Here is a 27,997-nt window from a genome sequence, read left to right on the forward strand (position 1 = left end):
CCGCCGGCAGAGGCAATCGTATCCTCTCCTCTCTGTGGCTCCATATCATTGCAGGACAGAAGCGACATCTTAAAAGGGACTTTTTTTATTATTTTTTCAAACAACATTTTTTTTTTATTGCATTTTAGTGTAAATTTGAGATCTGAGGTCTTTTTGACCCCAGATCTCACATTTAAGTGGTCCTGTCATGCTTTTTTTCTATTACAAGAGATGCATTTTTTAAAAGAATAGTGTAAAAATAAAGAATAAAAAAAAACACAAGTGAGGTATCATTAGAGCGAGAGCAAAAATTCTAGTACCAGACCTCCTCTGTAACTCAAAACATGCAACCTGTAGAATTTTTTTAAATATCGCCTTTGGAGATTTTTAAGGTTAAAAGTTTGTCGCCATTCCACAAGCAGGCACACTTTTGAAGCGTGACATGTTGGGTATCAATTTACTTGGTGTAACATCATCTTTCACAATATAAAAGAAATTGGGCTAACTTTACTGTTGTCTTTTTGTTTTAATTCAAAAAACTGTATTTCTTCCAAAAAAAGTGTGTTGTAAGACTGCTGCGCAAATATGGTGTGACAGAAAGTATTGCAACAACCGCCATTTTATTCTCTAGGGTGTTAGAAAAAATATATATAATGTTTGGAGGTTCTAAGTAATTTTCTAGCAAAAAAATCTGTAAACACCAAATCTCAAAACGAGATTTTTTTTTTGCATTGATCGTATGAAAAATGAAAACATTTTTATATAAAAAAAAAAAAAAATACAGGATGGGGTCCCCCCTCCCATGTGAATGAGTAGGGGTACATTGTACTCATTCAACAAAAAAAGTGTCAATAATAAAATAAAAATAAAACAATGTTCTCCGATGTAGATCTATCTACAATCATGACACTCGCCGCCACCGCTGGACCCAAAAAAAGAAAAAAAGATTTGCCTGAGATGAAGACTGACCACCGAATGATGCACCAGTCAATAACGTCACAAGGGGGCATGGCCAATAAGTGATGTCACCAGGGGCCCCACCCCTTACCTGTTTAACCACTTCCCACCCGGCCAATGTATATATACGGCCGGGTGGGAGCCGCCTGCTCCTGATAGGACGTTCAGGAACGTCCTTCAGGAGTAGCGGGATCGCGCGCGCGCCCGCGCAGCGGCGCGATCCCGATGTGCTCGTGTCACCCGGACACGGCACATCTCAGATCGGCAGGAGGGCTCTGTGATTGGCCCTCCTGATCACATGACGGCCGTGTCCAATCACGGCCGTCATGTGATGTAAACAAACAGCCGGTTGCTAGGCAATCGGCTCTCCTCTCCTCACACGGAAGTCACCGCTGAGGAGAGGAGAGCAGATCGCTGCAGCCGGCTGATGATCAGTGAGTATGGGCTGCTTTTCACAGCTTTTTACTCACTGATCATCAGTGTAGTGTAAACACACAACACACCACACAGTGAAAACACAGTCCCCACATATGTCCCCAAAACACACATGTCCCCAAAACATACATGTCCCCAAATAATAAAAACACATGTCCCTAATAATAAAAACTTGTCCCCCACATATGTCCCACTAAAATCACATGTCCCAATGATTATCTGCACACATATGTACGTGATCACCTGCACACATATGTACATGATCATTTGCGTACATATGTCCGTCATCACACAAACCAATTATTATACACTTAACGGAATTTTTTTTACCAAAAACATGTAGCAGAATACATTTTGGCTTAAATTTATGACAAAATTTGATTTTATTGGATTTCTTTTCAAATAGAAAAAAGAAAATATTGTTTTTTTCCCAAATTTCCGCTTTTTTTGCGCTTATATCGCAAAAAAAAAAAAAAACGGAGTCGTGAATAAATAACACCAAAATAAAGTTCTATTTGTGCGAACAAAATGATAACAATTTCATTTGGGTACAGTGTAGCATGACCGCGCAATTGTCACTGAAAGCGCTAGAGCGCTGAAAGCTGAAAATTGGGCTGGGAAGGAAGGGGGTGAAAGTGCCCTGTATTGAAGTGGTTAAGAAATGTCAAACGGCAGAGCAGGTATTTGGCGGTCAGCCTTCCTCACGGGCAGAGCATTTTTTTTCTTTTTTTTCAGATCCGGTGGTGGCAGTGGGTGTCGTGATTGACGATGGATCTACATTAGGGGACATTGTTTTTTTTATTTTTTTACTAAAGGAATTCTCAAAAACTCTTTTTGTGTTTTTTTTCTTATTGACACTTTTTACGGTGAATGAGTAGGTGTACAAGGTACCCCATAGTTACATGGGGGGGGGGGGGTGGAATCTGGAGGCCTTCCAGCCTTCCTGCCCGCAGACTCTCACAACCACCGGCCAGGGTTGTGGGGAAGAGGCCCTTGTCCCCATCAACATGCAGAGCCCCCCCTGCCCCAAAGCACCCCCCCATGTTGAAGACTCAGGAGGGGGGGGCTGCTCGCTTGCCCTCCCCCCTTTCCTTGCCCGCCAGGCTGCATTTAAAAAAAAAATTGCATGGGGTTCCCCTTAAAACCCAAAGGGCCTGGTATGTATTGGTGGGGGGACCCCCATGCCATTTATTTTTTCACTTTTTTATATTGCCAGCAATGTTTTTTTTTTTTATTCAGTGGTCAGCGGGGAAGCCCATTGAGACCGGATGACTCATCAATTGTGTTAAGGATGCAGCGGCCGGCATCCCTGGCCCTGTTAATTAACAACCAGCTATTTACTGTGCCATGATTGGGCAAAGCTTTGCCCAGTCAGGGCTTGGAATGCACTATGCATCGCGCAGTGCACTGTGGGGCAGTCGGCGGGGGAACATCACACCGATTACCATGCTAAAATGGGTGAACACCTGATGTTCAGGCCAAACCTTTGCTTGATCCAAACCGTTCACCCAACACTATTTATCAACATTACATATCTAGTACAGTGGCTCCTTCTGAGCTGTCGGGATTTTTTTTCTTGTTCAGCCCACTAGGTTGAACAAAAAAAACAAAAAAACACTAGTAGTGTGTACTAGGCTTAAAGAGGAGCTCAAGTCTTCTCAGAAAAAATTATTGTAGCTGCTGACTTTTAATATAGGGACACTTACTTGTCCAGGTCCCCCAGCCCCCCGCCCCCCGTTTTACTCAGCTGAGCCCCATAATTCTCACTCTGGAGATGCACTCGTACCCTCTGCCCGTTGTCTCGGCTCTCGATTGCATGGATAGCGCAGCCATTGCCTCCTGCTGCTGTCAATCAAATACAATGACACGGGCAGGGCGGAGTCCGGCACTCTGCGTCTATGAAGGAAAATGCTGGAATCGGGAGCTCGCCCGCAAGGTAACCCCCCCCCCCCCCCCCAGGAAAACGCTTCTCCTAGGGGATTTATACGATGCAGGGAGGAGCTACCAGCGCTGCCAGGGACCCCAGAAGTCGAGCCTGCACAGTGAAGTTATGTATGACATTATTATTATTATTTAAAAAAAGCAAAAAAAAACAAAAAAAAAGCTTTACAATTTAAGAAAGCTGCTTGAAGATGTAGTGTTTACAACATAAAATCTGCATACCACCCAACTGTTGAGACTGGAATAAGGAGACACCTATTAGCAAAAGTATGTAGGCATAGGGCACATGCCCTGTCACGGCCCCTTAAAGGAGACTTATAACTAAAAAAAATGATTAAACTCACAAATGCTTTTTTTTTTTTTTTTTTTTTTTACTACTATTCCTTTATACTGGCTTTTGAAATTTACAAATGCAGCAATTTAGAAATGGGATGAAAGGTTTAGCACTGGGAAACACTTTTTCATAGATAAGTAGTGCATTTTATATACAACTATATAGATTAGACCAAAATGAGGCACAAATGAGAGGGAAAGAGGGACAGAGGGATATTGCTCCAAATCAGGGACAGTCCCTCAAAATCAGGCACAGTTGGGAGCTACGAATCTTGGTCAACAAGGCCTTAAAGTTGACAATCTTCAAAGAGTAGAAGTGCCTTGGCACATTGAAATGTCTGAAATTTGCAACAGACACTGAGATGCAGCCAGAAGGGAGATGCATGGCCGGGTTGAAGACAGACATGATATTTTCTCAATTTCGTAAACGGAACATTTTCAGCAGAGATGCAATGTCCATTATTGTATGTTACTGTATTGCTTTTTATGATGTTCAATATAATAAAACTACACTACTATGTAAACAGAGTTTGAAATCAGTTTGTTGAATAAAGTTTAGTTCTTTTTGAATGATAACTTGCAGAAGTTGTAATTCTGGCAGTTCTGTACTACTTGTGTCTCCTCACAGATGCTGGTGGTTTCTCGCCGTTGACTGGCAGTGGTCCACGTCTACGTTTCAGGAGGAGGCTGGCTCAAGCTGGAGGTCGGTTACGTTTAGAGGATCGAGAATGCCGCCAGAAGACACTGCTCCTTCGAGTGGGGGACCTGGGACTTGGGTACGATTCAGAAGAGACCGTCCTATTCAAGTACTGCAGTGGAGGGTGTCCTAGATCTCGTACCAACCACGACCTGATCCTGTCCCGCTTGTTACAGAAAAGCGACCTCCCTTCCCTCCTGGAAGAGAAGATATTTGGGGGACCCTGCTGTCGACCCACGCACTATGAGGACGTGGCCTTCCTGGACGATAACCACCGGTGGCATACCGTGGAGAAGCTCTCTGCCGCAGCATGTGGCTGTGTTGGTTGACTGTGCCGGACCATAATAGGGATACTGTAGAGCACAGCAGTAAAGAAACTATATTAATGAAAGTAAAACATATAGCTGCCTCTCAGAATATACATGGCAGAACCGGTGTGAAGGAAAAAAAAAAAAAAAGAGTGGTAGTCTGGCCCTGTGGGCAACCACGTGTTTGAAGGTCAAACACCTTTGCTGGAGTGAGACTAAAGGCATTAACAGACCTACTGTATGTAGGCAGTATATGGGTTAGTCAGGCCTGAACATAACTGAATAACCCAATAGAATAGCCATTCTAATAAATCTAAAGCCCCATACACACTATCAGTTTTTCTGCGGAGTTTTTCCTTCAGGTTTACCAAAACCATGTAATATGAGGTCAAACCTTAGGAGTTTTAATCTGTATGCAATCAGGCAGGCCCTTGCACTACATGGTTTTGGTAAACCTGAAGGAAAAACTCAGAAGAAAAACTGATAGTGTGTATGGGGCTTAAGAGCCACAAGTCATACGTTCTCCCTCTGCCAACAGTAGTAAACCAAAAAAATATATATATTTGGACCCCATGTTTGATATTTTTAAGGCACCCTAGATACTGGCATTTGCTCAGCCCTAAGCACACAGGAGCTCTTACAAATGCATCAGACAAAGGCTCAACCCTTGACAAGTTTTCCTATATCTTAAAAAGAAAACCTTTGCTAAGGAAATATGGAATCTGCCGTTGCCAGCCTTACCTTCTGAAAATGTTATCTGTCATGCTTATCCAATAACATCAGCACATTCTAAGTGACTGATCTGAAGCAAGCAGGAAGATCAGAAGTTCTGACTTTCTGACATGCATACTGGTTATGGGCCAGGAACTTAGAAAGCATTGATTTTAGAGGCAGCAAGACAACTATGTTTTTCAGGAGTTCAACAGTGGCAAGGCTGAGGACTTCTGTCTGAGGAAAAAAAAAAATGTTCGTTCTCCCACACTACAATGGGCAATCATACATCCAGACATTTATGCAGCCAAATGTAACCATAATTTAAAGTAAACCTTTGCTTTGACTACACAGGGAAAATGAACAGTAGTAGTACATATTGTTATTTCCCTTCCCCATAGCACTATTCAGTCACCAGCTGTTAGAAATAAAGTCCTGTATAAGTTGCTCTAGCTCATGGGTGCTCAACCTGTGGCCCTCCAGCTGTCCAGAACTACATGTCCCATGAGGCATTGCAAGCTGCTGACAGTTGCAAGCATGACACCCAAAAGCAGAGTTATGATGGGACTTTTAGTTCTGCAACAGCTGGAGGGGCACAGAGCACCCATGCTAGCTGGTGCTTACACAGGGCTTTGGACTGTCTCCCTTCCCTCAACCACCAAGTGCCAGCGCTGAGAGGAAAGGAAATAGGTCACATGTTTCTTCATACCCTGCTTCTGAATAATGCGGCAGGGGGGGTAAATAAAAGGCAATAATGTGCTGTTGGAGAGGGGGACAATAAAGAGAACTTGTATAGTTTAGCTTTAAAATGCAGGTAAACATCAGAGAAAATACAAAGTTCTAAAACCCCAGGAACTCCCTGCCAAAACGTGTCACTGCAGCATGGTAGCTAAGTGGTTAGCACTACCACCTGGCAGCACTAGGGTCGTTGGTTTGAATCCCAACTATGACACTTCCTGCCTGCAGTTTGCATGTTCTCCCTGTGCCTGTATGGGTTTTCTGCAGGCACTCAGGTTTCCTCCCACACTTAAAAGACATACTGGTGGGTGGGTCAATTGGATCCTGTCTATATTGGCTCTAGTATGTGTATGTATGAATGGGAGTTAGCGACCTTAGATTGTAAGCACCTTGAGGGCAGGGACTGATGTGAATGGACAGTATATATATAAAGCGCTGTGTAAGTCCCTGAAATAAATATAATGCATAGCACATTCGCACATCATGGCACACTTACCTGGCAAAGTGATACCTTCCATTGCTGCAATGTAGCATTCCCATTCCTGGCCAGTGGTTACATCTTCAGCCGGTCTTTTTGGTTTGGCGTTTTTAGCCATCTCAATTGGTTGGGCTGGGGAGTACCTTTGGCTCAGAATCATGCCAAGATTGTACATTGAGCACTGTGCATGCACGGCTCAGTGTACACTTACAAAAAAAGTGCTCACAGGTAGGATGAAGCATCTATGAGAGAAGAGACACACACACACACAGCCTCTTTTGTCATTAAAAAGCCTACCTGTCAGCACTTGACACAATTTCCACTTTAAAGGAGAAGTAGGGCCAAAGCTTTTTTGGACCTACTTGTATGGATCATAGAAGTGTGCTTAGTTCTGCTCTCCCGTGACCCAGATTTAGCTGAAAGTGGGCTAAAGTCCACTGTTGGCTGACGTCACAGAGCTGGCCCAGGCTCTGTAGTGATCCCAACAATAATTTTGGGATCCACCTAGAAGTCTGAGAGGCAGCTGGCTCAGCCTCTGGGCGAGCTGCTGGAAGACTGAGCTAGTCACTACTGTCCCCTCTACAGCCCGGCGCTCCAGTGAGCCCTTCAAGGGGTAGAGCAGAGATCCAGTGACTGTCTTAAAATAATCCCTCTTGTCCCAGGACATGTAAAGATCTTGCGCACTGTATATGTGGTTCTTGTATGACCACTTCTATTCTCCCCTGTACAAAATGCGGGTACAAAGCTTTGGGTAAGTCTTAAAACCCCAGCGTATCTTTCAACAGCTTAGCATAGAAACGTAATGTGTGAAACCATGTAACAGTACTCTACCTTCCTGACCAGACTACCCCAACTGTGCAAGAAGGAGGGTACTACCCAATCAAGTCTGTGCTAAGCTGCAGAGTGTGAGCTTACCCATCCCCAGGGATGACTTTACTTGTACAGCACTATGTAAATAGCTGGAACTGTATACATACTGGACAATTAAATAATAATCACAATACGGGTTTACACAACCTGTGCCTCTCGAGCCTCTGTGACCCTGCCAGCTGCATTCCTATGACTTGTACTCCCTCCCACGCAGGCTTCTGAGAAGCAGGCTGTCTAAGTCTGGGGGGCTAATGAGTTCCTGCAGGAAACTGCTCATGTAGCACACATATGCCATACATCTGATGCAGCCTGGTTACCAGTACAGAGCAGTAACCTGCAGGAAGAATGGCTTTTCATTACCTATTAGCGCGTTTAGCAATCAGGAATAAAAAAAAAAAAAAAAAAAAAGAAAACCTTATTTATAAATAGATAACTTATTTTATTTATTCTATTGCAGAAAAAACAAATTACAACAATCATCATGTATTTATACGTTTATAATTCTAATTAAGTTGCAAAATCGGACTAATAAAGAGGATTTTGAATAAGATGATTTCTCTGTTTTTCATTTGATTTAATCCCAATACACCACACTGGTGACTAATTGCTCCAATAATATTAATATTAATATTTAACAGAACCTGTTCCTTTGCAGCTGAAAGTTGAAAACTGGCTTGTAAATGGAAGCCTTTATCTGTAGGTTGCTGGTTGGAATGGGGAGACACCCTTTCAGAAAAACTAAAAAAGTGAACACCTTACACCAAATAACACCCCCCCCCCCCCCGATCCCCACTGTACTAAGTTGTCAGTGCCCACGTAGCTGGTGCAGCGTTCCGGGTATTTCAAATCCCCGCTCTTCTCTGTGCAGCAATTCTGGGACAGATCAAAGGATCAAAGTGTTTCTGTAGTGGCTTTGACCAATCAGAATCGTTCTTGTCCATCTCAAAGTGCTGCACAGGGAAGAGAAAAAAAGAGCAAGGATTTCAAATAACTGGACACAGACCTGGTGCAGGTTATACACCTAGCTGATGCAGGTTAGTTCTCCAGCACCAGCTACATGGGCACCGACAGCTCCTCACCCACGGAGGGAAGTACAGCGTAAGTTCTCCTTTTTTTTCCCCATAAAGATTAACTAACAGTATAGGTGGGCTTAGAGGTAAACGTAAGCTCAGAGTTGGTGACACCAGTGTAATGATGTTCTTTAAAGCCGTGACACAGGGCTTGCATAAGTGCAGGCTTTAAAAAGTGTTATTTTTGGTGCTCTACACAACTGTACAGTATAGCAAAAAAGAATGCATTACAAAAATATGTACATTATATTACACATCTCTGGCAAGTCAAACAATGCATATGTATTAATATAAATAGTGCAGCGCAAAAATACAAAAGTCCACATGTATTGATCTTATATGACACCACAAAGAACATGTGGAGTGAGAACACCACGTGGAACAGCCGCTGATTACTTGTATGTGACACTCCTTCCCCCAGTGGTAGTGAACGCTAACCAGCTCAGTTGGACCTCTGAGTGTTCAGATGGTCAAATGCGCATGTTCACACTCCCCGTGTGCAGGGTTCGTTATTTCCACATACAGATACAGCAGTACTCCAAATCTTTAGGTTACTTGCAGCCAACTCCGAGGAAGAAAAGTGGATTCACTCCAGATGTCGGTGGGTGCGTTTGCATAAACAAAAATCCAGGAGCAAGAAAAAAAGGAAAAAACATACAAAGAGGCGATCTAAGTGTAGCAATAAATAGATCGCTTTAATAAAAAATTCATTAAAAATAAAAAGGATTTTTTAATTTTTTAATGAATATTTTAATTTTATTTTTAATGTATTTTTAATGAATTTTTTAATAAAGCGATCTATATTTATTTATTGCTACACTTAGATCGCCTCTTTGTATGTTTTTTCCTTTTTTTCTTGCTCCTGGATTTTTGTTTATGCAAACGCACCCACCGACATCTGGAGTGAATCCACTTTTCTTCCTCGGAGTTGGCTGCAAGTAACCTAAAGATTTGGAGTACTGCTGTATCTGTATGTGGAAATAACGAACCCTGCACACGGGGAGTGTGAACATGCGCATTTGACCATCTGAACACTCAGAGGTCCAACTGAGCTGGTAAGCGTTCACTACCACTGGGGGAAGGAGTGTCACATACAAGTAATCAGCGGCTGTTCCACGTGGTGTTCTCACTCCACATGTTCTTTGTGGTTTCATATAAGATCAATACACGTGGACTTTTGTATTTTTGCGCTGCACTATTTATATTAATTGACTTGTGATTAAAGGTGTTTTTTGTATTGCTCCTTTTGGTGTTCAGCTTGCAAACTTGTTTACCGTATTATACATGTGTGCGCTGATTGTTTTTCTTTTTTAAATGCATATGTATTGTATAGGTTTCAACTACTTGCTTTGGGGGAGCTACTATTTATTAGGTGCTGGAACACAACACAAGGTGGATGTACATAGTACTGCTTATCCTGGGCAATCCGGAGTCTCAGAACCCCACAACTCTGGCTCCCTGAAATGCCATGGCGGGAATCTAATAAAGTGTTTGTTAAACCCCCCCCCCCCCAAAAAAAAGATAGATATCCTGGTTTCTTAAAGTAGATTACACAGCACAGTGCAAACATTTTTTAAAGCCACCTAAAAAAACCAAGGTCCGCCATGTACATCCCTCCGCTCTTGCATAAATGCTGAAAAACATATAAAAATAAAACTGGAAGAGGAAACAAAAATGAGGTAGTATCCCCACCTTTCCGCCAACCGTGCCTAGGCAAGGGTGATGCCATCATTCTACGTGTTCTACTGGTGAGATCTGGGAAATGTAAAGTACTCCAAATCTTGTGGGAAGATAATCCTACACAGTTAGGCGATTTGGAATACTCTGCATTCTCCTGGACCTCACCGAAGGATGATGACATAACCCCCTGCTCCAGGGAAGCCAGAGGAAAAGTGAGTATATTTTTTTCTTTCATTACAGGTCTTGTTTTTACCTTTATTTCACCATAGAGAGGGGGTAAACAGCAGACTATGCATGTTGTATGAGGTCCACCATAATGCATCCCCAAGCAAAAATCTGTTAAAAATCTTAATATATGGCAGCACAGGACTATAACGAGAAAAAAAAAAGGTGAGAGACTTGAGAGGGACAACTGGGCTTTAAAGGATAAGTTCACCTTTGGGAACATGTTCCATGTTCTACCTGTTTTTAGGTTGTAACACGTAACATGTTCCCACTCCTGCAGCCTCTCCCGATCCCTCTTCTAACTGTGACAGTGGACCAGGGATCTTCTCCCCGCAGCGGCTGTCACAATTTGAAAAGAACGTAGTCCTGCAGGGCTCCGCACACACGTCCACGTTATTCATTTACTTGCAGCTGATAGCCTGTTGTTCTCAATGCACTACCAGGGCACTGGTGAGCATTCTAGTAGTTTATTGATGCTTCTGGTCATTCTGTAACTGCCTGCCTGTACAAGGTATGTGCAGACAGCTACGCTGACAGTATGCAGGAGCCTGGCATTGCACCTGCGATCTGCTGATCTCGGGCGCAATACTCTGCATGCTCTTAATGAAAAAAATAAATGCAAATTTTTTTACATGCAAAAAAAAGTGCATTTAGTAATTTTATGAGAAAGGTGAACTTATTTAAAATTCTATCAGTTTATGATACGACACGTATACCTTATTAAGGAAACATGAAATATGAACAACAATAGATGCAAATTGAAGAATCACAATGATAGTTTCTGCTTGTCATAAGGTAGTGAATCTTTCACAATTCACAAGTAAAAAATGTGTTTGTCAAATTCCCACACAGTGATCAGGGAATGGGATCCAGTAGGGCTGTGTGCTTGCAGAGGTATCAAGTAAAACAAGGCAGTTATGGTCTGGCATAAAGTCCTTCTCTCACCATGCGGAGTCATCAACTGGTGGGCAGATTTCTACAGATGACAGAGATACGCCGGTCTCGTTCCACGTGTTCACCATTAAAGAAAGATTCCTCATTGCGTAGAATTTCATGAGTAAAGTCAAAGCGGGCAGTACCACTGACAGTAAAGGAGACAAAAAATAATTAAAAAAACATTCACATTCAGCAAAATTGGCCAGTATTTCCTTTTTTGCATTAAGGGCACATACTGTAGTGACCCAAGGTTAGTGCTTAGTAAGAAGGATGCTGCTGCAGACTGGGGATAGGTTTGTCCAGACCCAAGACATGCAGTCAAAATGAGAGGAGGTTTCCCGGCTGCAGCACCCCTCCCCCGGCCATGTTGAGCAGACTCCTCTCAATCCATCGCAGCCACACCATCAATGCATTTCGTCATGCCCCTGAGGCTTAATCATGGAGGTCATTATGACCTCGACAATTAAGCCCTGGTGGCGGAGCAAAATGTGTTGGGGGTGTGGCTTTGATTCATTGATCCGAGGCTGTTTTTACTTGCCTACAGCATGGCGGAGTGCGGCACCCAAGAAACCTCCTCTCATTTTGCCACAAACTGTAGTGTTTAGCTTGGAGAAGTCTTTGTCTAAGTCACAACACAGTATAACCATACAGATACAGTGAGAAGGAGTGGTGAAGCTGCTGGCAGGACTTTTTTGTGATGCCCTGTAAGCGCAGCACCCCAGTGTGAAAGCACTCCGGCTGTCACACTGGGTTTGCAGCTATGCAGGTGCTATTTTTATCGCTGTAGCGCCTGAAAAATGCCTCAGTGTGAAAGGGGTCTAAAGAAAAACCAAAACAAAATTCTAAGCACAAGCCATTTAGTGGGTCAAGCCATTAGCTGAACATGTGATCTCATACATCTAATAAAAGCAGTATGCACATTACACTTTAATCTGCTGCTATCCACCACTGCTTCCCCAGACAGTGGGAAGGGATGGAGCCACCGTCACTAACCGAAAGGCTTGGCCAGTTAAGTGCAGGGCAGGCCACATCAGATTTTAGGGGTTCTATACAAGAGGTCAATGGCAGCGTGCATGCACTCAGAGGTGTCTACAACTGGTGTAGACTCTTTCTGCTTCCTGCTACAGGTTCACTTTAACCCTTTAACGCAGAATTTTTTTTTATCTTAATGCATAACCTGTGTGCAGCAGCCCCCCTCATACTTACCAGAGCCCATCTTGATGCAGCAATCCGGCTGCCCATCTTGATCCAGCGATCCGGCTGCCCATCTTGATCCAGCGATCCGGCTGCTCAAGACTCTCCCTCCTCATTGGCTGAGAAAACAGTGTGGCGCCATTTGATCCCACTGCTGTCACTCAAAATCAGTGAGAGAGAGGGGGCAGGGCCAAACCGTGGCTCCGAGAGTGAAAGGACACAGAGCAGAGGTTTGGCTCGGGTGCACCTATAGCAAGCTGCTTGTTGTGGGGGCACTCTGTGGGGGGAGGAGCCAGAAATGCCAGCGAGGGACCCAAGAAGTGGAGGATCTGGGCTGCTCTGAGCAAAGCCACTGCACAGCGCAGGCAAGTGTAACATGTTTGTTATTTTTAAAGAAAAAAAACTGAGACATTTTAGCATCACTTTAATTTTTGTGAGAAGCAAAATGTTTGGAGTTGGTGGATTGAACTTGAGTGGGCCATCTCTTTAGGCTCGGTTCACACCTAAACCGGCCGCGGATCACACAGCAACGCTGTCCGTCCCTGTTCTCCATTTCAGGGACGAATCAGGGCGCAATCTTTGTCTGAATTCAGCCCTGAAACAGAGGAAAAGACGCACAGTGTTTCTGTGCAGTGCGCTCTGCAGCCGCCCTGGAGACATGTGAACCAGCTCCATAGAGAGCCGGTCATATTCTCCTGCTATGCGAAGGAGAAAACAGTTAGCACTTTCTTAAGGGATACAATGGATACTTCAAGGTCACATACAAGTATAAAAGCACAAAGTGGCCCATAGTCTTTTTTTCACAAATCTGATTAAAGCAGGCCTCCCTTACCTAAGATGCAGCTCCATATACCGATTTATAGACACATTTTTTGTCATATGTAAATTAGATGGTATCTGTGTAATCTTAACGCGTTTGTTACCCCCAACATTTCATATTCCTGATATGTGGCTGCTGTAAAATGTACTTGTGTGAGAAAGTATCCTGTTCTCGTTGTATTGCCTCCTTTGTGTGAAATCCCTGGTGTTTCTTCAAGCCCCCTTGCTTTCCTATTATTAACTGATCAACCTAGGCAGGAGAACACACCATGGTCAGTTCTCTAGCTATGCTGGGAACTCCGTGTGCTCTCCTCCAATGACTAGACCTGTCCTGACACCCTCCCCCCCGTCCCACTCCTCTGCAAAGCCTGTCACTGGGAAGCTCAGTGTCCTGCTGCTTCTCCTCCCCCAGCTCCCATGCAGCTGAGAACAGAGGGAATGTGATCACTTATAAAAAAAGGGAAAAAAGTATTTATAATGTTTCTTATATCTATACACAAATGTTTTGCCTTTCATTTCTGAATGGGTTGTTTTACAAGGTGATCGATTACAATCCTTTTAAGTTATTATTTTATATATATATATATATATATATATATATATATATATATATTATTATATATATATATATATATATATATATATATATATATATATATATATATATATATATATATATATATATATATATATATATATATATATAGCTAGGCAGGCAAGTCCAATTCTCCACATACCTGATTATATACAAGCAGCGCCTTGGCAGTAACAGGTCCACCCGTTCCTCTGGATTGTTGACACACACCAGTCTCATGACACTGCTGGAGAGTAAGCATATCCCAGCGATAGTACTGCCACAAAACTAAGGATAAAGAAATGTAATCATCACCACTAGAAGAATTCATGGAGAGGGGTATATGGGCAAATGGGTATCTTGGAAAGAATTTAAAAATTCATGGAGGTATGTAGAGGAAATTATAAAATAAAGCCGGGAAAGACATACACAGGGTTGGTGATGGTGGATACAACTCTGAACCTACTGCAAGGAAGGGAGGGGTAAGAAATGTTAAGCATGTTTGGTTGTAAAAGATATTAAGAAAAATTTGAGTTACGCTTACCGGTAACGTCTTTTCCAGTAGTCTTTCAGGACAGCCACTATGAGAGAGATAGACTCCTCCTCTTCCTCTGGAAACACTGCGCCAGCCCATAAATTCTTACTTCCCCTGCCGGACCTCAGTTTATATCGAGAATACCTCCGGCCAGCTGGGGAGACACAAGAACACATTAATAACATATTTATCAAATACCATTATCTTGCTGCGCTCTGGTCTTATGTAAGACTCCCCCCAATTTTCGGGTGGGAACTAGGGCTGTCCTGAAAGACTACTGGAAAAGACGTTACCGGTAAGCGTAACTCTAATTTTCCCTAATCGTCTTTCAGGACAGCCACTATGAGAGGATAAGCGAGCACTTACCAGTTAGGGTGGGACTATAGCTTGCAAAACCTTCCGCCCAAAGGTTTGCTCACCTGCCGACACCAAATCCATTCTGTAGTGTTTTACGAAAGTGGAATAGCTGGACCATGTCGCTGCTCTGCAAATTTGCTCTGGCGTTGCTCCCGCTCTTTCTGCCTGGGAGGCTGCCATAGCTCTAGTGGAGTGTGCTTTAATACCCACTGGGATTTCTTTCCCTGCAACTAAATAAGCCTGCTCGATGGCTACTCTGAGCCACCTAGCAATAGTGCGCCGGGACGCTTTACAACCTTTTCTGGTCCCGGAAAACAAAACAAATAAGGAATCTGACCTTCTGAATGCCTTGGTCAGTTCCAGATAGTGTAGGATACATCTCCTAACATCTAAATAATGAAACTTTAGTTCCCTCTCACCGGAGGGATTGGGACAAAAGGAGGGCAAAACAATTTCCTGGCTTCTATGAAAGCTGGATGCCACTTTCGGCAAAAAGGCTGGATCGGTCTTTAAAACTATCCGATCCGGAAAGATAACACAAAAGGGAGCCCTGACTGATAAGGCCTCCATCTCACTGACCCTCCTGGCAGTTGTTACTGCTACCAGGAACACTGTCTTCAGAGTAAGCTCTCTCAGAGAACACTCCCTTAGAGGCTCAAAGGGGGGTCCAGTTAAGCTCTGCAAAACTAAAGATAAATCCCATCTGGGAAAGGACAGACCCTGGACCGGTCTCTGTCTGGACAGGGCCCTAAAGAATCTGACTACCCATGGGTTGGTAGCCAAATGATCTTCCAGATAAACACTGAGGGCTGATACTTGACCCCTGAGGGTACTAATGGATAAGCCCTTATCTGCCCCGCATTGTAAAAATTCCAACACTGCGGAGGAGCTTCGTACTGGGAAAGAGCTCTCTGCGCACCACTTGTTGAAACGTAACCAGACCCTTTCATAGATCTGGCGAGTTTCCTTCTTCCTACTGTCCAGGAGGGTAGAGACTAGTCTCTCTGAGAATCCTTTAGATTTTAATAAACCCTCCTCAGTAGCCAGGCCGCTAACTTCCACTGGCGTACCTGTGGGCATAGGACTGGCCCCTGAGAGAGGAGATCCTCCCGAGGGGGCAAGAGCAGGGGAGGTTCTACCGCCAACTGCTTTAGCACTGAGAACCATGCTCTCTTTGGCCAATGTGGAGCCACCAGAATTAGAGATGTGCTTTCCATCTGAAACTTCCTCAGAACTGCTGGCAACAACACTGGAGGTGGGAAGGCATAGCAAGTTCTGAAATGCCAATTCTGGCTCAAAGCGTCCATCCCTAGAGCTCCCTCTCCCTTTTTTAGGGAGAAAAAACAGGGGGTTTTTGCGTTGTTTTTGGACGCGAACAGGTCCACCTCTGGAGACCCCCATCTCTTTACTATGAGATTGAAGACCTCCTGGTTGAGAACCCAATCGCCCTCCCTCAGCCTCTTTCGGCTGAGAAAATCTGCTACTACGTTTTCCTTTCCCCTCAGGAAAACGGCTGAGAGCGAAAGGGTGTAGGTTTCGGCCCAGGACAGAACCTCTGTCGCTAAAGACAACAGGGCTCCGCTTCTGGTGCCACCCTGTTTGTTCACATAGGCCACTACGGAAGAGTTGTCCGATCGCACCTGAATGTGGTGACCCCGGATCTCTTCTTTGAAGAATCTGAGGGCTAGTCCCACTGCCCTTAGTTCTTTCCAATTGGAAGATCGAGTCAACTCGCCGTCCTCCCAAGTGCCCTGGGCTAGAAGGGAACCCAAATGTGCCCCCCAACCCTTTCCACTTGCATCTGTGGTTACTACCCGAGAAACCGGGATGAGCCACAGACGACCTTGCGACAGATTTGTCACTTTCCTCCACCACCAGAGGGATCTCTTTACCTGGTGGGGAATATGTACTAAGGTGTCTAGGGCCTCCTGACTGTGGTCCCACACCCCTAGGATGAAGGACTGTAGGGGACGAAAGTGTAACCCTGCCCACTGCACTGCTGGAAGGGTGGATGTAAGAAGACCCAGTACTGACATCAGAACCCTGATGGAAACCAGCTGGTTGCTCTGAAGAGAGGCCACCGCACTGTCCAGTTTTTGTACCTTTTCTCTTGGCAGAAAAACTCTCAACAGTGTTGAGTCCAACAGGAAACCTAGATAGGAGATCTGTTGTGAGGGGATCAGGCTGGACTTTTCCAAGTTCAGAAGCCACCCCAGGTCTGTAAGGACCCTTTTGGTTAGATCCAGATCCTTGACCAACTGTGTTGGGGATGCTGCAAACAGAAGCAGGTCGTCCAGGTAGGCAATTATACATACCCCTGGAGCCGAAGAAAGGCCATGGCTTCTGCCAGGACTTTGGTAAAAATGCGGGGTGCAGAGGATAGCCCGAATGGCAGGGCCTGAAACTGAAAATGTACTGTTTCTCCGCCCAGATCTATGGCAAGGCGTAGAAACTTCTGCGAGGCCTTCGCTATAGGGATGTGCAAATACGCGTCCCTTAAGTCCAGAGATACCATGAAGCAGTTGGGGGGGAGAAGCGCTTTTACTGAAAAGATTGATTCCATGCGGAATCTTTTGTATGTCACTGAAGCGTTCAGGGGTTTTAAGTTCAGAATCAACCTGAACTTCCCTGAGGGTTTTTTTACTACAAAGATGTGAGAATAAAACCCCTTCCCCTCCTCTGCTTCTGGGACCCTGAGAATAACATCTTGATTCTCCAACTCCCTCAGAGCTTCTAGCAAGGCCTCGGCCTTTACCATGCACCTGGGTAGATGCGTGACCATGAGCCTTTGAGGGGGTGGTCTTAGGAATTCCAAGAGGTACCCCCTTCTTATTACCCCTAAAATAAATTGATTGGGGGATATTGTCTCCCACTGTGGAAGAAAGGCCCCCAGTCTTCCTCCCACTGTAGTTGGAATGTCACTGGGTTTTGTGGGGCTGGATAGGAGGGCGAAAAATCGCCCCTCCTCTGCCCCTGCCTTTTTGGGGCCAGGTCTTCTTTTTCCCCTCTGGTTTGGAGGTTTCCCTACGCCCCTGCGGGCGAAACCCCTTCTTTGTTGGTACGGAGGTTTTCCGTTTGAGAGGAAAGGACTTTTTCCTGTCCGCTGTCCGGTCTAGAACCGTCTCTAGCCCAGGGCCAAAAAGGAGGTCCCCTGTGAGGGGTATCCCACACAACTTTATCTTTGAGGCATTATCCCCTGGCCATGTTTTTAACCAGAGGGCCCTTCTGGCCGAATTGGCTAGAGCCGCCGTTCTGCCCGACATGCGGACGGACTCAGCAGAGGCATCTGCTATGTAAGTGATCCCTCGCAGCATAGTTGGGAAAGATGACAGAATGGTTTCCTTATCTGTGCCTGCCTCAATATGTTGTTGGATCTGTGAGAGCCAGTGCTCTAAATTGCGAGCCACAACTGTAACTGCCATTTCAGGCTTAAGATTGCCGATAGCCGAGTCCCACGTCTTTTTAAGCAGAGAGTCAATCCTTTTATCCATGACATCTGCCAAGGCCCCCATGTCTTCAAACGCTAAATCTGTGTGTCTGGAGACCTGGGAGAACGCGGCATCCAACTTGGGGCTTTTGTTCCAAAGGCATGCCGGGTCCTCTGAAAATGGGAACCTTCTTTTGAGGGATCTAGACAAAAAGGGCTTTCTCTCTGGATCCTGCCACTCCCTTTTAACTGTTTCCATTAACACATCGTGCACTGGAAACACCCTTCTTTTTGGCTCTCCCAAACCTGAATACATTTGGTCATGCAGGGTTAGGGGTTTTTTATCCGTCTGGATACCGAGGGTTGCATAAATTGCCTTTAAGAGGTCCTCTACCTCATCAAGGGATAACTTATATCTGGAGGCTTTCCTGGACCCCTCCTGGTCCTCCCCCTCGGAACCCTCCTGGGAATCGGAAGAGGAACTGTCTGGAAGTTCCCTACCTGTCCCTGAAGGGCCTGCGCCCTCTGTCCCCCCTATACTAGCAGGTTGAACTGGAGCAGAACTCTGTGCTAGAGGTGGGGTTGTATCCTGGGGAGATGGACCCGTGGGAAGCTGAAATTTCTCAAAAAGGGACCTAAAAGAAGAGAAGGTGGACGAGAGCTCTTTAACCGAAGCTGCTAGTCCTGACTCCTGTTCAGAATCCCTCTCCCTAACGAGGGAGTCAATACAGCCCTTGCACAATACTTTGGTCCAAGATTCCCCTAAAATGTCCCTACAGGAGGCACACTTCCTTTTAGAGCTATGTGTAGACCTAGTTTTTTCCGTAGCTTTCTAAAAAGAAAGGAAAAAAAGAAAAAGACAGAAAAGACAGAGTCAATCAAAAGCTCGGGATACAACCCTGGGAGTGCACTAGACCCTCTTTTGAAACGAAGGGATCTGAGCCTCCCTTCCCCCCTGGCCACCCAGGGGGTCTGCCCCCCCACCCATGATAGAACCATACATTGGGATGGGGGGATCCTTAGATAGAGAGAACCCCTCCCCAGGGTGCTCTTACCTTAGGAATGCTGGAGATAGAGTCGGTCGTTTGAGCCTCAGCTTCCGACATGACTGCAGGTGGCTGCTTACAACAGAGTTCCACGCTGCCTGTGCGCGTTCTGAACTCATCTCCAGCTGGTGCCCGGCCCTCCTATCAGCTCCACGACCCGGAACCGGAAGTCGATCGTATTCGAGGTCAAGCCTTCGTTTCCGCCGGATACGACGTCGCCCGTCGTTCGGCCCGCTCGGTTCAAAGAAAAAAAGGAGGCGGACTGTACCCCTGTACAGGGAAATCTTCCGAACGGCTTGCCAGCTGCGTCCCTGTAGACGCGATAGGAGTCCCCCACGACCTGAAGCCGCGCTCAACTCGGAAGGGGTGGCAGTACCTGGTGAGGTAAGTAAACCGTTCGACCCGTTCCGACACGCGGACGTTGGTCTCGAACGGTTTGAACCCGGCTTTTTTAAAACAAAGCCCCTGCTTCTATCAACCGGGTTCTTTAACGAAAAAAACGGCCACAGTCTCCCCGACTGATCGGCCTGGTTCCTTGCACAGTGTCTCCCCGTCGGAGGAAACACTAATAACTGAGGTCCGGCAGGGGAAGTAAGAATTTATGGGCTGGCGCAGTGTTTCCAGAGGAAGAGGAGGAGTCTATCTCTCTCATAGTGGCTGTCCTGAAAGACGATTAGGGAAAGATTGAGTTTGTGACCAAATGTATCGTTTTCTTTTTTATACTCTATTCTGTAAAGGAAAAAAAAAAGGAACTAAATAAAGAATAAAAAAAAAAAAAAAAAAAAAGAAGAATTCATGGCACAGTCTATAATTCTAAAAAAAAAAGTTCAGTGGGCAGTCTGGACTGAACAAATGTATATTACAAAGATTTTAAAGGATAAGTTCACCTATCCTACTGATACTTTCGGTCAAGTACTCGCCGATACCGAGTACTGATACCGCTTATGGTGTGAACCCAGGCTAAAGTCCCTACGACAAGCCTGAGTTCACACAGAAGTGGTGCAGGAAATCCGCATGAGATTCGGACAGGAATCACACTGCATTCCTGTTCCAATCACATGCAGTTCTTTGCAGTGCAATTTGAGCCCATTCATTTTGTAAGGGATCAAATTGCATCACAAAAGGTATCAGCTTCAGATATTGGAGCATTTTTATGAGTACTCGTGAAAATACTTGGTCTTTGCATTGATACTGATGCAACCCTATTTTGTTGCATTCTCAGGCTCCTGCAGACTGTCAGTGTAGCTGTCTGCCCATACCTTGTACAGGCAGCAAGTGACTAAACGACAGGAAGCATCATGGAACTACCTGGAGCCCTCGTAAATGAATGACATGGTCGGGTGGGCGGAACTCCACATGGCTATATTCTTTTAAATTGTGTCAGGGGGTGTGGGGGAAAAGATTGCCAGCCTGCTGTCACTATAGGGGGGTGGCTGCTGTATGAGTAACAAGTTACACCTTGGATACGGCGCAACATGTTAGGAAAGGTGAAATTATCCTTTAAGCAAAAGCAAGGCCTGAAATCTTGCAAGTCGTCAGCCATCATTACCTTGACACTGTCCACATGAGGTTTGATGTATCCCTCTTTCTGGAGGTCCAGGACATGGACGAGGGACAGTTGTGCCTCTCCAGGGGGAAAAGCTTTCTCTCTTACCCTCTGCAGCACTGCTGAGGAGCCCGGGGACCACTGTAGGCGCTCTATCTCACGGAACCCATGGATTGCCTGCAAAGAGAAACAAACAAAAGAAAGTCAGTAAAGCACTACTACTACTTCAAATAAAATATGACAACTCTGTCATGGTGTCACAAACAGAAAAGTACAAGCCAACCTTTGACTGTTAAGTTGGGCTGCCAATGATGAACACCTACAGTGCCTTGAAAAAGTATTCACACCCCTTGAAATTTTTCCATATTTTGTCATGCTACAACCACAAACGTAAATGTATTTTATTGGGATTTTATGTGATAGAGCAACATAAAGTGGCACGTAATTGTGAAGTGGAAGGAAAATGATAAATGGCTTTTACAAATAAATATCTGAAAAGTGTGGTGTGCATTTGTATTCAGCCCCCTTTACTCTGATACCCCTAACAAAAATCTAGTGGAACCTTCAGAAATCACCTAATTAGTAAATTGAGTCCACCTGTGTGTAATTTAAAGAGGAAGTAAACCCTGATGAGTTTACTTCCTCTTTCATTCCCTGCAAAGGCAAAGCATAATGGACTACTATGCATCGTGTCACTTACCTGACACAGGAGCCAGCGAAGTCACCGGTGTCCCCTGTAGTTCCGAGCGTCCATCTTCTTGGTGGGTCTCGCTGCTCCGGCACTGTGATTCGCTGGAGCAGCGATGACGTCATTCCCGCTCATGCGCACGTGAGCCAAGACGCGCAGCATCTTCGTCATCGACGATGCCATGCTCAGTGCGCCTGTGCGCCGCTGTCCATGGCACATGCGCCGTAGACAGTGGTGCCCATCTTCGGGCAAATATCTCCTAAACCGTATAGGTTTGGGAGATATTTCTTGGACCTACAGGTAAGCCTTAATCTAGGCTTACCTGTAGGTCAAAGTGGTTTGTAAGGGTTTACAACCACTTTAATCTCAGTATAAAAACAGCTGTTCTGTGAAGCCATCAGAGATGGGTTAGAAAACCTTAGTGAACAAACAGCATCATGAAGGCCAAGGAACATACCAGACAGGTCAGGGTTAGGTTAAAAAAAAAAATCTCAAGCTTTGAACATCTCGCAGAGCACTATTACAGCTCAACTCCAAACCTACGAAGACATGGCTGTCCACCTAAACTGACAGGCCGGGCACAGGAGAGCATTCATCAGAGAAGCAGCCAAGAGGCCCATGGTAACTCTGGAGGAGCTGCAGAGATCCACAGATCAGGTGGGAGAATCTGTCCACAGGACAACTATTAGTCGTCCACTCCACAAATCTGGCCTTTATGGAAGAGTGGCAAGAAGAAAGCCATACAAAGTTCTGTTTGTAGTTTGTGAGAAGCCATGTGGGGGACACAGCAAACATGTGGAAGAAGGTGCTCTGGTCAAATAAGACCAATATGTAACCTTTAAAATTTTAACCAAAATACTGCGTGTGAGTGTGGCAGAAAACTAACACTGCACATCACTCTAAACACACCATCTCCACCGTGAAACATGATGGTGGCAGCATCATGTTGTGGGGATGCTTTTCCTCAGCAGGGACAGGGAAGCTGGTCAGAGTTGATGGGAAGATGGATGGAGCCAAATACAGGGCAATCTTAGAAGAAACCCTGTTAAGAGTCTGTAAAAGACTTGGGGCAGAAGTTCATTTTCCAGCAGGACAAAACCCAAAACATACAGCCAGAGCGACTATGGAATGGTTTAGATCAAAGCATATTCATGTGTTGGAACGGCCCAGTCAAAGTCCAGGCCTAAATCCAATCTGACAGAGCTTGAGCTACTTTGCAAAGAAGAATGGGCAAAAAAGTCCACTCTCTAGATGTACAAAGCTGGTAGAGACATCCCCAAAAAGACTCGCAGCTGTAATTGCAATGAAAGGCGGTTCTAAAAAGTATTGACTCAGGGGGGCGCCATACAAATGTACACCACACTTTTCACATATTTATTTGTAAAAAAATGTGAAAACATTTTTTTCATTTTCCTTCCATTTCACATAAAATCCTAATAAAATACATTTACGTTTTTTGTTGTAACATGACAAAATGTGAAAAATTTCAAGGGGTATGAATACTTTTTGAAGGCGCTGTATAGAACAAATAAAAGTCTCTATGCAGCACTGTATATGGGCACTCCAGGACACATGAAACTTATGGTAAGCACTCCCTATTAGCTTTCACTGATGCACATTTGGCAGGAACCATGGTGGAGGAAAATGTGAACATGGTCTGCCTGTCGACATAACTCAGTGTACACTATGTGCTGAATAGAGTCAAATCCTGGCCAGACTGGGTGGGGCATACATTCCAGTGTACATCGATGCCAATGGTGGCTCATATACAGCTTTTCAGCAGCCTTTCCCAACCTTCCCACCCCACAGGAACTCTTAAACAAAAATACAGGTAGCAGGAAACCCTTGCTAAAACCAATTCATCGGGGGACAATAGGTATAATAGCCCTTTACATTGGAGGTCAATAGGAAGAATGCCCCCAGTGGTGGTCACAATATCACCCATTTAGAGAGCTAATAAGATCATTGGGTTCCTGTAGCTGGCTGCAGCAAATGGTACTGACCCTAGAACTGTCCAGGCACTGCCATGTAGAAGGCCAATCAGTCGCAGCTCAAGGAGGAACTCCAGTTGAGAATGGCTGCTTCGGGGTGTTAGGAAGTCCAGAAAGCTCTCTACTAAGAAGGCTGGGGTTATATATTACATAGAAAGTCATTGATTACACCCACCCTGTACTGTGTCTATAATAGCTGTTATGTAATTAGGTGCTTCACAAATTATTATTCTGTCTCTAAGAGCTGTGTTTTTTTTTTTTTTTTTTTTTATTTAGATAAAGTATGGAAAGGTTAGAGCCCCTGCTGTGTTTTTATTGCTGTCTGTGTTATAGATAGGGAGATTTCTCTCTTCATTTCCTGTCCTACAGACATGACAGAGAGCGACTGGAAACCTTCCCAAGGAGTGAGGGATTACCACCATTGTCACATGTCCCATCACAAGATATGCCATCTACCTCTCTTCCAGTGACAAGGGGAACATTCTGGATATCCCTCTATTGCATGTCCTGGTGACAACAACCACCATGACAGATCGGGGAGTGGATCTCTCCAACCATGACAGATCAGGGGTGTGGATCTCTCCAACCATGACAAATCAGGGGCGTGGATCTCTCCAACCATGACAAATCAGGGAGTGGATCTCTCCAACCATGACAGATCAGGGGTGTGGATCTCTCCAACCATGACAAATCAGGGGCGTGGATCTCTCCAACCATGACAAATCAGGGGCGTGGATCTCTCCAACCATGACAAATCAGGGGCGTGGATCTCTCCAACCATGACAAATCAGGGGCGTGGATCTCTCCAACCATGACAAATCAGGGGCGTGGATCTCTCCAACCATGACAGATCAGGGGCGTGGATCTCTCCAACCATGACAAATCAGGGGCGTGGATCTCTCCAACCATGACAAATCAGGGACGTGGATCTCTCCAACCATGACAAATCAGGGGCGTGGATCTCTCCAACCATGACAGATCAGGGGCGTGGATCTCTCCAACCATGACAAATCAGGGGCGTGGATCTCTCCAACCATGACAAATCAGGGGCGTGGATCTCTCCAACCATGACAAATCAGGGGCGTGGATCTCTCCAACCATGACAGATCAGGGGCGTGGATCTCTCCAACCATGACAAATCAGGGGCGTGGATCTCTCCAACCATGACAAATCAGGGGCGTGGATCTCTCCAACCATGACAGATCAGGGGCGTGGATCTCTCCAACCATGACAGATCAGGGGCGTGGATCTCTCCAACCATGACAGATCAGGGGCGTGGATCTCTCCAACCGTGACAGATCAGGAGTGTGGATCTCTCCAACCGTGACAGATCAGGAGTGTGGATCTCTCCAACCGTGACAGATCAGGAGGGTGGATCTCTCCAACCGTGACAGATCAGGAGGGTGGATCTCTCCAACCGTGACAGATCAGGGGTGTGGATCTCTCCAACCGTGACAGGTCAGGAGGGTGGATCTCTCCAACCGTGACAGATCAGGAGGGTGGATCTCTCCAACCATGACAGGTCAGGAGGGTGGATCTCTCCAACCATGACAGGTCAGGAGTGTGGATCTCTCCAACCGTGACAGGTCAGGAGTGTGGATCTCTCCAACCGTGACAGGTCAGGAGTGTGGATCTCTCCAACCGTGACAGGTCAGGAGTGTGGATCTCTCCAACCGTGACAGATCAGGAGTGTGGATCTCTCCAACCGTGACAGATCAGGAGTGTGGATCTCTCCAACCATGACAGATCAGGAGTGTGGATCTCTCCAACCGTGACAGGTCAGGAGGGTGGATCTCTCCAACCGTGACAGATCAGGGGTGTGGATCACTCCAACTGTGACAGGTCAGGAGGGTGGATCTCTCCAACCGTGACAGATCAGGGGTGTGGATCTCTCCAACCGTGACAGGTCAGGAGGGTGGATCTCTCCAACCGTGACAGATCAGGAGGGTGGATCTCTCCAGCAGTGACAGGTCAGGAGGGTGGATCTCTCCAACCATGACAGATCAGGAGGGTGGATCTCTCCAGCAGTGACAGGTCAGGAGGGTGGATCTCTCCAACCATGACAGATCAGGAGGGTGGATCTCTCCAGCAGTGACAGGTCAGGAGGGTGGATCTCTCCAGCAGTGACAGGTCAGGAGGGTGGATCTCTCCAGCAGTGACAGGTCAGGAGGGTGGATCTCTCCAGCAGTGACAGGTCAGGAGGGTGGATCTCTCCAGCAGTGACAGGTCAGGAGGGTGGATCTCTCCAACCATGACAGATCAGGAGGGTGGATCTTTCCAACCGTGACAGGTCAGGAGGGTGGATCTCTCCAACCGTGACAGATCAGGGGTGTGGATCTCTCCAACCGTGACAGGTCAGGAGGGTGGATCTCTCCAACCGTGACAGATCAGGAGGGTGGATCTCTCCAGCAGTGACAGGTCAGGAGGGTGGATCTCTCCAACCATGACAGATCAGGAGGGTGGATCTCTCCAGCAGTGACAGGTCAGGAGGGTGGATCTCTCCAACCATGACAGATCAGGAGTGTGAATCTCTCCAACCGTGACAAATCAGGGGCGTGGATCTCTCCAACCATGACAAATCAGGGGCGTGGATCTCTCCAACCATGACAAATCAGGGGAGTGGATCTCTCCAACCATGACAAATCAGGGGCGTGGATCTCTCCAACCAGCAATTCAATGTTTTTTTTGTTCAAACACATCTACACTATATCCAAAAAAATACATATAAATAAACTGTGAAGTTCTGCTTTAATTTTGTACACCCATTAGACAGCAAGCGGTGTTCACAGGTTCATCTCAGGGAGCCAAGTAGAAGCTTATGAAATCCATCTTTAGAAGTAGTAAAGTCAAAGCTTCAGCCATAGAAGAAATCATTACTGCTCTGCAGAAATTCTAGGAATTATTGCCCCCTGCTGGCAACCCTTGTCAATGTCCTCCCCAAGTGTAACAGTAGTCAGTGCTCACTGCTGGCAGCACTATACAGAGTCCTTTCCAGCTGCAGCATCAGTAGTCGGTGCCCCTCCCCTCTCTGTAGTAGTAGTCGGTGCCCCTCCCCTCTCTGTAGTAGTAGTCGGTGCCCCTTCCTCTCTCAGTAGCAGTAGTCGGTGCCTCTCCCTCTCTCTGTAGTAGTAGTCGGTGCCACTCTCTCTCTGCAGCAGTAGTCGGTGCCCCTCCCCTCTCTGCAGTAGTAGTCAGTGCCCCTCCCCTCTCTGCAGTAGTAGTCAGTGCCCCTCCCCTCTCTGCAGTAGTAGTCGGTGCTCCTCCCCTCTCCGCAGTAGTAGTCGGCGCCCCTCCTCTATCTGCAGTGGTAGTCGGTGCCCCTCCCTCTCTGTAGTAGTAGTCGGTGCCCCTCCCTCTCTCAGTAGTAGTAGTCGGTGCCCCTCCCTCTCTCAGTAGTAGTAGTCGTGCCCCTCTCTCTCTCTGTAGTAGTAGTCGGTGCCCCTCCCCTCTCTGTAGTAGTCAGTGCCCCCCCTCTCTGTAGTAGTCAGTGCCCCTCCCCTCTCTGTAGTAGTAGTCATGCCCCTCCCTCTCTGTACTAGTAGTCGGTGCCCCTCCCCTCTCTGTAGTAGTAGTCATGCCCCTCCCCTCTCTGTAGTAGTAGTCGGTGCCCCTCCCCTCTCTGTAGTAGTCGTCGGTGCCCCTCCCCTCTCTGTAGTAGTCGTCGGTGTGCCCCTCCCTCTCTGTAGTAGTTGTCGGTGCCCCTCCCTCTCTCAGTAGTAGTAGTCGGTGCCCCTCCCTCTCTCAGTAGTAGTCGGTGCCACTCTCTCTGTAGTAGTAGTGCCCCTCTCTCTCTGTAGTAGTAGTCGGTGCCCCTCCCCTCTCTGTAGTAGTAGTGCCCCTCCCCTCCCTGTAGTAGTCAGTGCTCCCCCAACCCATGTCCTCACATCGTCCCAGTGGCCGCTCTCATATCTCCTCTTCCTCAGAATTGGCTCCAGCTCCCCGCACAGCTCCTCCTCCTCCTCCCCGGTGATGAAGTCAGTCTGCAGGCGGAGGCCGGGGCTCACCCTTGACAGGGCGGCCTGGCAGGAGGGCAGCACGTGACTCTCCGGTATCGCCCCCACATGGCAGAGGCGGCTCGGTCCAATCAGCAGAGCGAGGGGAGAACTGGGGCCCCGCGGCCTGGACACACAGCGGAGCCAAAACCGCATGTTACCAAGGCAACCGAGAGCTCCGATGGGCGCCGCCATCTTGTCCCCGCGCCGTGCATTGTGGGAGGAGAATAGGACAACCGAGAGAAGTGTGTCACCTTCACTGCGCAGGGCGGGAGCTTTACTATAATACTCTATGGAGGTCCTCCCTGGACACAGCAGTCCTATAGACTGACACTTCAATACATACAGAGATATGTCATGAGAAACCCCATAACGGGAAAGTGCATCGAAATGGGCTTTTCACCTTTCCTTATCAATTCTATACGTCCGCTTCCGGGGTGTAGAGTGTCAGCTCTGGGGTCCTACTCAGA

The 27,997-nt window shown here is 46.3% G+C and overlaps 1 protein-coding gene across 2 annotated transcripts; it reads right to left on the bottom strand.

Annotated features, from left to right (window-relative positions):
- Positions 1 to 3,707: 3,707 nt before the first annotated feature.
- Positions 3,708 to 27,763, bottom strand: ALKBH7 (alkB homolog 7). 2 transcript variants are annotated; one of them, XM_077470432.1, is made up of 5 exons: positions 27,420 to 27,763; positions 20,860 to 21,033; positions 14,109 to 14,233; positions 11,368 to 11,503; positions 3,708 to 4,695 (listed from the first exon to the last, which is right to left on the bottom strand). In XM_077470432.1, the coding sequence occupies exons 1-4, from the start codon at positions 27,720 to 27,722 to the stop codon at positions 11,380 to 11,382; spliced, it is 726 nt and encodes a 241-aa protein (XP_077326558.1). In that variant the 5' UTR covers positions 27,723 to 27,763; the 3' UTR covers positions 3,708 to 4,695; positions 11,368 to 11,379. The 2 variants fall into 2 exon arrangements, with proteins under 2 accessions (XP_077326558.1, XP_077326557.1); XM_077470431.1 differs by lacking the exon at positions 3,708 to 4,695 and adding an exon at positions 7,863 to 8,397.
- Between the last annotated feature and the right edge of the window lie 234 nt (positions 27,764 to 27,997).

Source organism: Lithobates pipiens, unplaced genomic scaffold, assembly GCF_037356315.1.
Source record: "Lithobates pipiens isolate NorthernLeopardFrog02 unplaced genomic scaffold, aLitPip1_a1.2 Scaffold_8, whole genome shotgun sequence".
In the NCBI taxonomy this organism is placed as follows: Eukaryota; Metazoa; Chordata; class Amphibia; order Anura; family Ranidae; genus Lithobates; species Lithobates pipiens.

Coding starts and splice junctions, on each gene's coding strand:
- ALKBH7 (XM_077470432.1), bottom strand. CDS start 27,722: ATGGCGGCGCCCATCGGAGCTCTCGGTTGCCTTGGTAACATGCGGTTT. Junction 21,034..27,419: donor AGAGCGGCCACTGGGACGAT/GTGAGGACATGG, acceptor TTCTCTTTGCAG/GCAATCCATGGGTTCCGTGA. Junction 14,234..20,859: donor CTCATGTGGACAGTGTCAAG/GTAATGATGGCT, acceptor CTTTATCCTTAG/TTTTGTGGCAGTACTATCGC.